The sequence below is a fragment of the Rhinolophus sinicus genome, chromosome 14 (genome assembly GCF_057876585.1).
Source record: "Rhinolophus sinicus isolate RSI-liver-muscle chromosome 14, RSI-T2T, whole genome shotgun sequence".
NCBI classification, from domain to species: domain Eukaryota; kingdom Metazoa; phylum Chordata; class Mammalia; order Chiroptera; family Rhinolophidae; genus Rhinolophus; species Rhinolophus sinicus.
In genome coordinates, this window is record NC_142514.1 from 103,061,352 (window position 1) to 103,074,128 (window position 12,777).

Below are 12,777 nucleotides of genomic sequence, written 5' to 3' on the forward strand. Positions count from 1 at the left end.
TCACAGTAGTCACATTTCAAGTGCTTAGTAGCCTCTGGTGGCCAGTGGCTCCATATTTGCAGGGCAGTAAGACATTCCGTCCTCACAGAGAGCGCTACTGGACTCTACTACCCTAGATAGACTCCTCATGGTGACAGGGATAAGTCAGAAACCTGGTTTGGAAGACTGTGTAGGTGTCAAGTGCATCTGCCCACCAGCAGAGAAATTCAGCATGGCCTCCCCCACCCCACCTGCTCCCTGGGAGAAACCTGCGGCAACTTCCCAGTGTCACTGTTGTAGCATCCCCCTTTAGATGGCACTGTAGGGGAAGGGAGTCTGGGTGGTACTGCTTGGGAGTAGTGCCTGAGGCTGGCCCTTGCCTGGGGTCTTATAGAGGGAACAGCTATCTCTAAGGGTCACCTGTGAGTGGCATTTTCTCTGGTATCCTTACTTCTTTCCTAATCATTTTCTGCAGGTGCAGCTGGATAACTTGCCAGGAATGAGTCTTGTGGCTGGGAAAGCACTTAGTTCTGCCCGGATGTCAGATGCAGTTCTCAGTCAGTCCTCGCTCATGGGGAGCCAGCAGTTTCAGGATGGAGAAAGTGAAGGTAAGGGGCTTTACACATGGGCGCCCCAGATAACTTCCTGTAGACCCCCTTTCCATCTTCACTAGTGACTGCTTCCCTCTTCTGTATAAAGACTTCACGGGGTGCCACAACATCACCAAGGGGTTCTGGACACAAAACCCTTCCCCACTTCTCTTTCTTCCAATGTGTGTGCTTAAAGGAGCATGTCTTCTGGTTGAGTATAGGGGTGTCACATTTCTGTTTGTAGTGCTCTGTTAAGATACTCCTTAATAACTGTTTTTCTTGTTCTGATTAGAGGGCACTGTGCCCACAGCAATATGTCTGCCTCTCCTTAGAATGAGAAAAGGGAGGGTATCATAATGGATATAAAGCACAGGCCTCGGAATGCACAGGCCTGCAGTAAATCCTGACTCTGTCCTTTACAGGCTGCATGGGCAAGGCACTTAGCCTTTCTGAGCCCCAACGTCCCCCCTGCAAAGTGGCCAAAACAGCAGAGCCCAGTCCTAGATTGTGCTGTGAGCGTCAACTGGCCCAGTGAATTTAAAGTGCTTAGAACAACGCCTAGGTCACAGGACCAGTAATCAGTGTGTCTGAGCAGCAAACCTGTCTTCTCCCTTAAAGAGGAAAGTCTTCCTGAAGGAGCAGTTTCTGTCTTCTCTCACTCTGCAGTTGCTGATAGGGCTTGACAGTAAAGGAACAGGAAGAGCAGAACACTTAGAGACCACGGGAGGAATCCTGGCCCCCCAGCCCACAGTCACTAAACACCTTGAGGGCCTGCTGTGAGCTGGAATTCAGGGCTGGGAGTCAGGCTACGCCCGTGCTCAGACTTCTCTTCCTCCTCTCTCCCTCTTGCCCACCTCCCCCACCAGCTCCATGCAAATCTCACGTGGTCTTTCTGGTCGTACAGGATGCGAAGAGAACCTAAGAGGTCACGAGCACCCAGACCTGACTGATGGCAGCCAGCATTTGAACTCCTCTTGCTACCCATCGACCTGTATTACAGACATACTGCTCAGCTACAAGCACCCCGAGGTCTCCTTCAGCATGGAGCAGGCAGGCGTGTAAACGAAACGGAAAGTGAGTATCACCCAGGCCAAGGCCGAACCAGGAGAATCCTTCCACGTGAACTAGGCAACGCCGCTCTTCCCTCCGGTCTTCGCATCTTCCTGCTGTCATTAAGCTCTGTGCCAATTGTTTTGGGGTGTGGGTAGGGGCATACAGAAGACATGTTTCCCATTGCCCCTTGGTTTAGTTATGGGGGATAAGACACAGACAGTGAGCGCCAGCTTCAGAGGAGGGGGGCGGGCACTCTGGTCAGGATAATAAGGAAAAGAAGTGGTCCTTGAACTCAGTCCTGTAGGATGAAGCCCAGCAAGAAAACACATCCAGCCATATTTTTAAGGCTGTGCTGCAAGTGGCAGAATATTCTGGACAGGGGACTAGGTAGGTGATCAGAGGCCAGTGGTAGGAAACAGGTAAATTACCCAGTTTGGCTGGAGTAATGCCTAAATGAACATAGTAGGTAGTAGTTCTTTGAAAACTGACAGAAAAGATTTCAAAGTTAAGCCGTCTGGCAAATCCATATTAGAGCCTCAATGTGAGGTAAAGTGAACCTGTCTGTTTTTCGCTGGTCTCAGCCTATTAATAACCATTGTTGTGTCTGGACCAGTCCTTGTGGTTCTTATTATGATTGGAAGCTACCCTTCAGTAATAACCATCAGGAAACTGAAAAGATGCAGGTTTATTACTTACAAGACCTGGAAATGACACAACACACCTGGGGCCACACAGGGAGATCTGGGGGGGGGGGGGGAGGGGAGACCAAGCGAGCACGCACAGGCCTGGGGTTCTGCTTTTATTGGAATTGAGGGTGGGGGCCTGGGGCTTCGCAGGCTCGCTCTTGATTGGTGAATTGAAAACATTTAAATGTAGGAATTTAAAGCGGGAGAAGAGAAAACAAACAAGTAGCCCAAATGGTTGACAGAACTCAACCGAAATCTCTAAAACAAAGGAGGCTCAGTGGGGGAAGGCGTCCTGGCCTCTTATCTAATGTATGGCTGCCAATGTGTTTATTCAGGATAGTCTTTGAAGTGGATGCCTCCACAATCAAAGCTTAAGTCAGGCACTTGCATTACAAAAAGAAAAAAGAAATCAGGGTTTACACTACACAGTTGCTTTTTTTCTTTTTAAGTTTTCAATTGAATATTTGAGTCTTTCTCTCTTCAAACTAATTCTCTGTGTCTGTTCTGTTGCAGGTTTGTGTACAGCTCGAGAATGAAAAGGTTGACTTTAAACCAACAGTATCTGGCAGCATTGCGCCAAATTGCCATTGTGTTTCTCTCCACCCAAAATGTCGTGGCTCCTTTCGTGACTTTTGGTTCATCAGTATGCTGTTCTTTTGGGTTCTGTGGGCGTTTTTGCCATGTTTGCTTGTTTGACCAAATCACCAAGGAAATAAACAGGAAATTCATGTTCGCCACCTTTTGTAAAAGTGTATTTGGTAAATTTCAGTTGGTGGTTTGGTTTGGTTTTGGTTTTGGGGTTTGGGGGGGGGTTTATTGTTTTTTGTTTTGATTTTGTGTTTTTTTGTTGTTTTCCTTTTGTTTTTTGTGTGTGTGGGTTTTTTTTTTTTTGGTATTCTTTTTGAGGTGTTTCTTTGTTTTGTTTTTTACTTTGCCTCCTCTCTCCTCTCTCTCTCTCTCTCTCTCTCTCTCTCTCTCTCTCTCTCTCTCTCTCTCTCTCTCTCTCCCTCTCCCTCTCTCTCCCCCCCTCCCCCCCCCCGCCCCCACCTCCCCTTTCGTTTTTTTGAGACAGACAAGCAAAGCAGTTGGAGTACAGAGGCCAGGGAGACAGCCACTCCCCTCCCCAGCCTCCATCCACAGAGCACCCTTGAGTCCTCTGCATTGCTCTTCCATAGAAGCAAAAACTGAAAGATAACATCCTCTGAAATTCTAGTTGCTGGGGAAAGAGAGAAAGTAAGGGGTGATGGCCTTTGGCACTTGGAGTGCAAAAGGAGAAGCCCCAAGCTTGGAACCTGGGGACATCTCTACTGCTGGGATCCACTGAAATGCATGTCTGGTCCAGCCAAGATCATATCAGAATGCTAGCGTGGAGACAGAGTGTGACCTGATGTTGATGGGGTGTCGGTTAGAATGTCTCACTGTGAGCCTTTTCTGTGGTGTATAACTCAGTTCCCCTCCTGTAGCCTGGAAAGTTGGTTGCCTTTACCATCCTGGTGATTCTACCCATGGACTGAAGACCCAACAGGGGTATACTATGCTTTTGTGTCAACTTACATTCTCATTTTATGTTGTGCTAGAAAAAGGATTGTTTCTCCCTATTTTACACACACACACACTTTTCCCTTTCAGCCTCTTTGTCATAGGCAAGAAGACTAGGAGGTGGTCTGGGCCTTGCCTCCTTCCTACCTTCTCCTCCTCCCTGGGCATCCTCAGCCCCTCTTTTAATTCTTGATCATGTAGGAATTATTTTTGGTAAATGTTGATATAATTGTTATTGTTATTATTATTAATAAATAAAAACAAAAGAAATTTTTGTTTAAAAGAGAAATGTTTAACCAGATTCTGTTCTATTTGAATTGTGACTTGCACCTTTTGTTCAAAGTATTTTATTTAGACATTGTAATTGTGAGCAGTTCTCGTGCTGGTGACAGATGTAGTGGTCTCCTTTCCCTAGTTGAAGCAGAGCATATGCAATAGCTATTGTTTCTGTCATTATCTTTATTTTTCTTCACTATTAGAAACCAAAGTCTTCTCTGCTGGCTGGGGGCTGACAAAGGATCTGGTTGTCGCCTTTGATCTTCAAAACCAGAAAGAGATGTTAAATATTGTGACTCTTGATCCTTTTTTCTGAGGAAGGAGAGTTAATGGTCCCCAGCCCCCTCCTAGTCTTTCATCTTGAATTTGCACAGAAGAAAGCGGGTGCCCACCATGGCCATCCTGTTGTTGCTGACAGGATCCCCATGCAGCTTGTCCTTCTCACTGATATTGGCAGCTCAGCTCCTGGAGCCAGTATCCCTCGATGGATTTCTGCAGTGCAAGAGCCTTTCTTGGGATACGTCCCATGTTTCCATGGTCCCCAGTCTCCCGCCGCTTGGTGGTGCCACCAGTTACTCACCAGAAGGAGGCTACCTAGAAAGCCTGAACAACTACTGTTTGACTTCTCTAGGCTCCTTCCAACTCCAGTGCCCCTGACTGCACCTCCACCCCAGCCTGTTCTGTTTACATGGGACTGAATTGATGGGAGAGCAGACTGCCACCCTCCAGTGACCACCCAGATGGAAGCCAGTGAGCCTATTAACCGTGCCATCTTGCGAACTACACTTTAAAAAAATCATTGCTTTGTATTGTAGTAACCAATATGCACAGTATATGTTGAATGTATATGAATATACTTTCCTATTTCTGTTCTTTGAAAATGTCAGAAGTATTTTTTCTTTCTCATTTATGTTGAACTAAAAAAGGATTAAAAAATCTCCAGACCCAAGTTGCAGTAAGGCCTTTCGTCCCTTTTTTGTGGGCACTTAAAACTTAGTACTTAAGTGGAAAGTAGGGGGATTGTGAAAATAAAAACCTGATTACCGTCTTATGTTGCTACATTATTTTCCTTGTGGTTCAGAGTCTAGTTGGGAGAAGCAGCAGGCAGGTGGAGACTGAAGAAGTCCAGCAAGCGTAGGGTAGAGCTTGGAGCAGTGCGTGCTCACCCCACCTTGTAAAACTGGCATGCTCTGGAGGCCTGAACTCAGCTCCACACTGTGGCCCCATGCACCCAGTTTGGACTCTGCCGCCTCAGAAATGAGCATTGGAGTTTGCTGAGTAAGGCGGAAAACAGATTCCTTAAGAGGGTGCTTTTGAAGGAGTAGAAGGAGGTCATCAAAGACCTGGGGCCTAAAGGCTGGGCCTTTATGAGGTGACGTCAATCGGCGCAGTGTTAGGATGGAAAGGGAACTTCCTATAACTTTCCCTTTTTCCCCACCCCTGGACTCCCAAGGGCAGGGTAGAATTTCCAGCACGGTCCCAAGCATGGCTAAGAGTCAGCTGATTGAAAGTCTTCTATGAAGAGATTATTGAAGCTGGAAATACTGAATTTGTAGAAAGAAGAATGAGAGGAAGGAACTTACAAAAGCTTTTTCGAGCCCATGGTGGATTAGAAAGTCACGGTGGGCCTGTAGAACAGAAAAGAGCCTTCTCAAGATGTCTTCCAGAAGTCTTCTGTCTATACACAATCCCATGGAAGTCTGGGTGAATGTCTCTGACACCAAACAGCGATTTCACTAGATGCCTCCCAACATGTGAGACCCTTTTGTAACAGATGCCACTCCCTCCTGAAGTCAGTCAGCCAGGGTGCTTTTGGGATAAACACAGAGGAGTCAGGACATTGCCTCCTGGATGTACACCTGGAGATCTGAGCTCTACAAAATAGAAGGTGTGCTGACAGATCCTTACTGGTCTTTCTGACTTTGTAGTAACCTCCACCCCACTCCAACTGCAAAAATCAAGAATTTGGAAGGCTGGTGTGCCTCCCAAGAAGCCAGGCCTCTACTCCTGCTGTTCACAGATGAGCTCTCATCACTTTATCTCCTAAGCAGGAGGGCAGGAGAGAATCTTGCATGTGGTTGGTTACAATGCCCTGCCCTACGGTCTAAATTTGGGCTGCCACCAAGAGCTGAAACAAAATTGCCAAAGAGGAAACGCTGCGAGGGGGCTCTTCTCTCCCCTGCTCAGTCCAAACCTCCCCAACCCCATCCTGACCCACCACATGCTCTCATGTTTTGAGCAGGGGCCATGACAAGGCCAAATGCTCGAGTTTCTTGAATCTCCTCCCGAAGCCTGTTCCTTCAGATGACCCTTTTACCATCCTGGTGAACCTTCCTTTAGCGTGCCAGTGTCATTGACTGAACAAATATTTGTTGAGTGTCTGTTATGTGCCAGGCCTAGCAGGGGACAGAGTCCTCCCCGTGCAGACTGACCAGTATGACATAAGGACATAAATTGTGAAATGAGCAAAATCCGCCCCTGCAGTCAGCTAGTAGTACTCCCGCGTGTGTCAGGGAACCCAGGGCCAGCCACTTGGTGGCCTACTTCAGAAACAGTCATTCTGGAGACTCCTAAGATCAGAAGAGTGTGTGGTAGGACAAAGGGCCTACATTGGTGGGCCCTGCACCCACTAAACAGCTACCATGTTTCTCCGAAAATAAGACCTAGTCGGACAATCAACTCTAATGCATCTTTTGGAGCAAAAATTAATATAAGACCCAGTCTTATAGTAAAATAAGACTTGGTATTATTATATTAATATTATATGTTATATATATTACATTACATATATTAGACCCGGTCTTACATAAGACTGGGTCTTATTTTACTATAAGTAAAATAAACCCGGTATTATACCCAGTCTTATATTAATTTTTGCTCCAAAAGACACATTAGAGCTGATTGTCCAGCCAGGTTTTGTTTTCGCGGAAACATGATAGTCAAATCCATGGGCACTTGATGCCTCTAACAATGACTGGCTGGCCCCCAAGTCTGATTCTGAAATGTGCCCAGTTTGTTGGCGGTGGTTGTATTTCCCGTAGGTCTCTGTCCAGAAAGAGCCCTTTCTCTCCAAAATATTAGAAATTAGGGGCTTGGGCTAGTTTACGCCAAATATCTTACAGTGAAATGAAATAGACACACTATTGAATAAGTTTATTTAAAAAGGAAACTTCCTGCTCAGTAAGATGCTGTCAGACAGCACTTCGCAGTCCAGTGCCTTGAAACCCCGGAGCCAGGACGGTGAGAATTTCTGAGCAGAGTACAAGGGCTATGAGGCCCTGCTGCTGGTGGGCAACAGGCAACCAACCATCAAAGACATAGAAGCCAGGCCTGATTCCCAGTCCTACCAACACCAAATACTAATGGCTGACAGATGCAGGGCAGCTCTTGGCTGCTCTGAGCTGCGGTCTTCTTAACAGACAGAATAACAAAGAGACTATCTGGCCTGCCAGCCTTACAGGGACATACTAAGTTAATCATGAAAGTGCTGTGGCCACAAAAGAACTGTGCAAATAGGATACTAATTTTAGCCATAATAATCGTTTCAGTAATAAACCAAAGAGGAAGGTAAAACAGTGGCAAGTAGCTTGGAGTCCAACCTATAACCTTCTGGGAGCCCCCATATGCTGGCTGGGAAGAGCTCTACCCCCAAAAATCTCTGCCTGAGGCACCCATGTGAACTGACCCAGCAGGGGACTGGCCTCCCTCTCACTCTCCAAACAGGTTAAAAGCTGGGCTGGCCAGCTGGCCAGCTGGCAGCCCAGGCATCTGCTGAGGCTGTAGTCCCACAGGCCTGTGGGGCTGGGTCGGTCTTGGAACAGAGATCCCGCAACACAGGGCCACATAGAGAAAATGCGATGCCCTGCCTTCCCCCACGTCTGCTGCCTGAAGCCAAGGTCTCAGCTCTGGTCCGACCATGTAAGTTTGATCAGTGGGAGCAAGGGGATAAAATACCAGAAACGAATTCGGGGACACAGAACAGTTGTTGTTTACTAAGTGCCAGGTACCTTTCAGCTTTGCCATACATGTTCATATTTAGTGCTTAGAACACCACGCATTTATTATCTGACAGTACAGTTCTGCAAGTCAAAGTCCAAAATGGGTCATACAAGGCTGAAATCATGGTGTCGGCAAAACTGTTTCTTCTGGAGGCTCTAGGGCAGGGGTGTCCAAACTGCGGCCCATGATCCATTGTTAATTGGCCTGCAGCAAATTCCAAAAATATATTTAGTTTACTTAAATAAACCAGGTGAGGCAATACGTACTTCACCTCGAGTGAGTGGCCCGGCTGTTTGTGTATTTTACCGCATATGGCCCTTGGTGAAAAAAGTTGAAAAAAGTTTGGACACCCCTGCTCTAGGGGGACATCCGTTTCGTTGCCTCTTTCAACTTCTAGAGGCTGCCCACATTCCTTGGCTATGGCCCCCTTCCAGCAATCACACCATTCTGACCTCTGCTTCCGTCCTCTCATCTCTTTTTCCAACTCTGCCTCTCCTCCCTCCCTTTTGTATATTTAAGGATTCTTGTGATGTGACATTGGGCCTGGCACACATTGGCATCAGGCTAGTGTTTAGAATATGAGGGAGTTTCTTAGGCAGATGTGTGCAGGGCACATTTCTGCCTGGGTTTCCAAGTCCAGAGACCTTGGTTCTTTAAATCCAGTCCTTTCTCCAGCTCCCTCCCTGGAAGAAGAGAGACACTGGGCCAATTCCTTTCACTGTCTCCAGTTTCCTCATCTGTAAGATGGGAGGGGTTGGGGGAGACTGGAGTAGTTGATCTCAAAGTTCCTCTCAGCTTGGACATTCAGAGGTTCCATGACTTAAGTCCTGTCAGTGAGCTGGTGTTGGAGATCCTGGGCCTTTCAGGAGAAACCTTACAAACTGGTGCTGCAAACACCAACGAACACACAGCACTTTACATTCACAGGATCTCATGGGGGCCTCCAACAACCCCCACCATTCTTGTCTCCATTTTACTGACAGAAAACCAAGGCTCAGAGAGATTACATAACTGGCTCACCATCCTCCTTCAGGATTTTGCAAGTTGGAGGTAAAATGAAATGAGAAAGCTGTTCTCCTGCTACCTCCTGGACCAGAGGTCTTCCCCCCACTGCAGTGATACATGAGGGCTGGCATCCATTCTCACCTGTACGTTATCAAATATAAATATGAACCACACAAAGATATATGTATTCAATTTAAGTGTCCTTTATTCCAAGATTATGCCCTATTTTAGTGTTAAAAAATCTTTCCTTTTTTGAAGTGCTGGTCATGATAGATGGTAGGGTTTGGGTGGGGGGCAGTAGGTAAGATGTTCACATGACAAAATTAAAAGATTCTGACGGGGCGGACAGGTGGCTCAGTTGGTTACAGCGTGAGCTCTGGGTAATGGGGCTGCAGGTTCGATTCCCACATGGACCAGCGAGCTGCGCCCTCCGCAACTAGAATGAAGTCAATGAGCTGCCGCTCAGCTCCTGGGTGGCCAGATGGCTCAGTTGGTTGGAGTGCAGGCTCTCAACCACAAGATTGCCGGTTCAACTCCTCGACTCCCGCAAGGGATGGTGGACTCCACCCCCTGCAAGTAAGATTGAACACCGCACCTTAAGCTGAGCTGCCGCTGAGCTCCCAGATGGCTCAGTTGGTTGGAGCGTCCTCTCAGCCACAAAGATTGCCTGTTCAACTCCCTCCAAGGGACGGTGGGTTGTGCCCCCTGCAACTAGAAACAGCAACTGGACCTGGAGCCGAGCTGCGCCCTCCACAACTAAGACTGAAAGGACAACAACTTGAAGCAGACCGGCACCCTCCACAACTAAGATTGAAAGGACAACAACTTGACTTGGAAAAGTCCTAGAAGTACACACTGTGCCCCAGTAAAGTCCTGTTCCCCTTCCCCAATAAAATATAAAAGAAAAAAATGCTTCCCTTTGGAAAAAAAAAAAGGATTCTGACAGAGTGCTGGTGGGGGTCTTGCCCTTGGAGGGGAGGGGTGGGGTGCATGTGAAGTCATCTCCCTGGAATGTGAGGGGAGCATCTCCTGAGGAGTGCCTGCCCTCCAGGCCAGCTTGTGGATTTTCCTTCCTTCCCTCTCCTCTCCCCAGCTGTGAGGCACAATGAACAATGGTGGGGACTCACTTCCCTCCATAGAGAAGGGGATGGGTTCAGCTAACCCCCACCCTTGCGGTCCTGCGTGCCTGCAACCACCCGCTCCCACACCGTCCTGAACCCTTGATCCCTGGCGCTGCAGCCCCCACGGCTTCCTGTTTGCCCACTCTATTTGCCGGGCTCCAGGGGCAGAGCTGATCCTTGAACTCTTAAGTTCCACATCGCTGCTGGGACCAGTGAGGAGCAGCAAGGCCGGGGCTGGGCTAATCAGCCTCCCAGCCCGGCCCCTGCTGGAGACATAAATAGGCCAGGGGAGCACTGCGGCACAGCCACTGCTGAAGTGCTGCTCCAGGTAAGCGCTGCTGCCGGCCCCAGGTTCCTCTGGCTTCCCCAGCTCTAGGCATTGGAGGCTCAGGCTCTGGGATCTTGGCTCTAGACTCTGCCCCATGCTGGGGCTCTGGATACGTGAGGCCTTCTCTGTAACCTTCCTCCTCTTCCCCTGCCTGGAATGTGTGGGGGAACACAGAGCTCCTCCATGCCAGAGGCCCACCCGCTCATACAGTCCCCTCTTCTCCTCCAGGTCACCCAGGATGAAAGCCGTGGTGCTGACCTTGGCTGCGCTCTTCCTCACGGGTAGGTGCCCCCCTAACCTAGGAAGCCAGTCATCCGGGGAGTCCTTCTCCCCAAACCCCTGTGGTCTACCCTCCTGGGCACAGGGAGCAGAATCTCTCACCAGCCCCCTCTCTGCTGCCTCCAAGCCTGGCCTTTCAGCTCAGATTCTGACCCAGAGCGGGACTGATCTGAGTTTCCCCTCTCACCCCCAGGGAGCCAGGCTCGGCATTTCTGGCAGCAAGACGAAGCTCAGTCACAATGGGATCGAGTGAAGGATTTAGCCACCGTGTATGTGGACTCAATCAAAGAAGGCGGCATAGAGTTTGTGGCCCAGTTTGAAGAGTCCGCTTTGGGTAAACAGCTAAAGTAAGGACCCAGCCTGGGGCCTGGGACGGGGCAGGGGCTGCTGGTCTAGGGAACAGAGAGACCTGTGGGAAGATGTAGCCAGACTGGCCGAATCCTCACCTGCTATTTGATGGGCCCCATAGAAGGCCTGGATGGAGAAACAGGAATGCAATTCGCAAGCTGGGTCACAGCCTCCTAACAAGCAACAGACCAGCACTGCCTGGTTAGTAATCTCAGCACCACATTCTGCCTGCAAGTGCAGCAAACCCCTTCCCATTCTTAACTTCCTTCTCTGCTGCTACTTAGCAACAGGGATGGCTGTCTTCAGAGAGGAGAATGGTCTGAAAGCATAGAGATGAGGTCCTTAAATGGCCCAGCTTTGGGGGCAGACAAGACTGGACAGAAAATCCAGCTGTCTCTCACTAGCTCTTCAGTCCATCTATACAATGGGATGTGGTGGCGGGTGGGGGGAGACTGCGGATGCGTTGGGAGCGACAGTGTGGGGGAAAAGCCAGGCCCGGTCGGACCCACAGCTACTGCACGTTCCGGGACAAGTTTTGCCCAGGTCCCGCCACAAGTAAGCTGAGGCACTGAGCCTGCGGCTCCGGGGGTGTCCAGGGTGCCCAGGAGGTCCCCCCTGAGGCCCTCTCTCTCCGCCCCTCCAGCCTGAAACTCCTGGACAACTTGGGCAGTTTGAGCACCGCGGTCACCAAAGTGCGCGAACATCTGGGCCTGGTTCCCCAGGAGTTCTGGGACACCCTGGAAAAGGAGACAGAGGTGCTGAGGCAGGAGATGAGCAAAGATCTGGAGGAGGTGAAGAAGAAGGCGCAGCCGTACCTGGACGACTTCCAGAAGAAGTGGCACGAGGAGGTGGAGTACTACCGCCAGAAGGTGAGCCCGCTGGGCGAGGAGCTCCGCGCCGGCGCGCGCCGGGGGCTGCAGGGCCTGCAGGAGAAGCTGAGCCCGCTGGGCGAGGAACTGCGCGACCTCGCGCGCAGCCAAGTGAACGCGTGGCGCCTGAAGCTGGCGCCTTACAGCGACGAGCTGCGCGGGCGCCTGGCCACCCGGCTGCAGGAGCTCAAGGACAGCAGCGCCACCCTGTCTGATTACCACAGCAAGGCCAGCAAGCGGCTGGAAGAGCTGGGCAAGACGGTCAAGCCCGCACTGGAGGACCTCCGCCAGGGCCTGCTGCCCTTCTGGGAGGCCTTCAAGGTCAGCGTCGAAGAGGTCACCAAGAAGCTAACCCCCCAGTGAGACACCCTGTGCTCCCTGGGACTCCTCCTGGCCCCAGGACCCGAGGGGCCCTCTCTTCGGGTACCCCTTCCCATCGCTCGGTTTCTTAGAATAAACGTTTCCAAAGCGGGACGTATGTGTTGGGTTGTATGTTTTTTGAAGCTTCGATTATGATTTTTAAACAATAAAAAGTTCTCCAAAATAAAATTCTGTCTTGGGAAAATGGGGGCGGGGTGAGGGCCGCTGGAGGGGACGTCTGGGGAACCCCCGCAGGGGCCCTTGACCAGAGGGCAGGGACTGCCCCGTTAATTTTCCAGTCGGAGCTCTTCAGTTCAGAACCTAGGCCTCTCAGGGTCTTAATGT

The 12,777-nt window shown here is 49.9% G+C and overlaps 2 protein-coding genes across 4 annotated transcripts in view; both read left to right on the forward strand.

The window, feature by feature from the left end:
• Window positions 1–5,072, forward strand: part of SIK3 (SIK family kinase 3) — a 244,954-nt gene extending 239,882 nt beyond the window's left edge. For 2 of the 3 annotated variants that reach the window (XM_019713625.3, XM_019713626.3), the window contains 3 exons: window positions 455–587; window positions 1,474–1,643; window positions 2,822–5,072. In XM_019713625.3, the coding sequence (XP_019569184.3) occupies window positions 455–587; window positions 1,474–1,631 (291 nt within the window). In that variant the 3' untranslated portion in view covers window positions 1,632–1,643; window positions 2,822–5,072. The remainder of the gene's footprint in view (window positions 1–454; window positions 588–1,473; window positions 1,644–2,821) is intronic. The other variant, XR_012497380.2, reaches the window with a different exon arrangement.
• Window positions 5,073–10,490: 5,418 nt separating this feature from the next.
• On the forward strand, window positions 10,491–12,546 carry APOA1 (apolipoprotein A1). Its single transcript, XM_019713603.3, has 4 exons — window positions 10,491–10,576; window positions 10,805–10,857; window positions 11,049–11,202; window positions 11,847–12,546. The coding sequence occupies exons 2-4, from the start codon at window positions 10,815–10,817 to the stop codon at window positions 12,433–12,435; spliced, it is 786 nt and encodes a 261-aa protein (XP_019569162.2). The 5' UTR covers window positions 10,491–10,576; window positions 10,805–10,814; the 3' UTR covers window positions 12,436–12,546.
• Window positions 12,547–12,777: the final 231 nt, after the last annotated feature.

Bases quoted from the DNA above. Each gene is read 5' to 3' on its own strand.
- APOA1 (XM_019713603.3), top strand. From the start codon at position 10,815: ATGAAAGCCGTGGTGCTGACCTTGGCTGCGCTCTTCCTCACGG. The intron at 10,858-11,048 runs GTAGGTGCCCCC...TCTCACCCCCAG, and splicing joins GGCTGCGCTCTTCCTCACGG to GGAGCCAGGCTCGGCATTTC. The intron at 11,203-11,846 runs GTAAGGACCCAG...CCGCCCCTCCAG, and splicing joins GCTTTGGGTAAACAGCTAAA to CCTGAAACTCCTGGACAACT.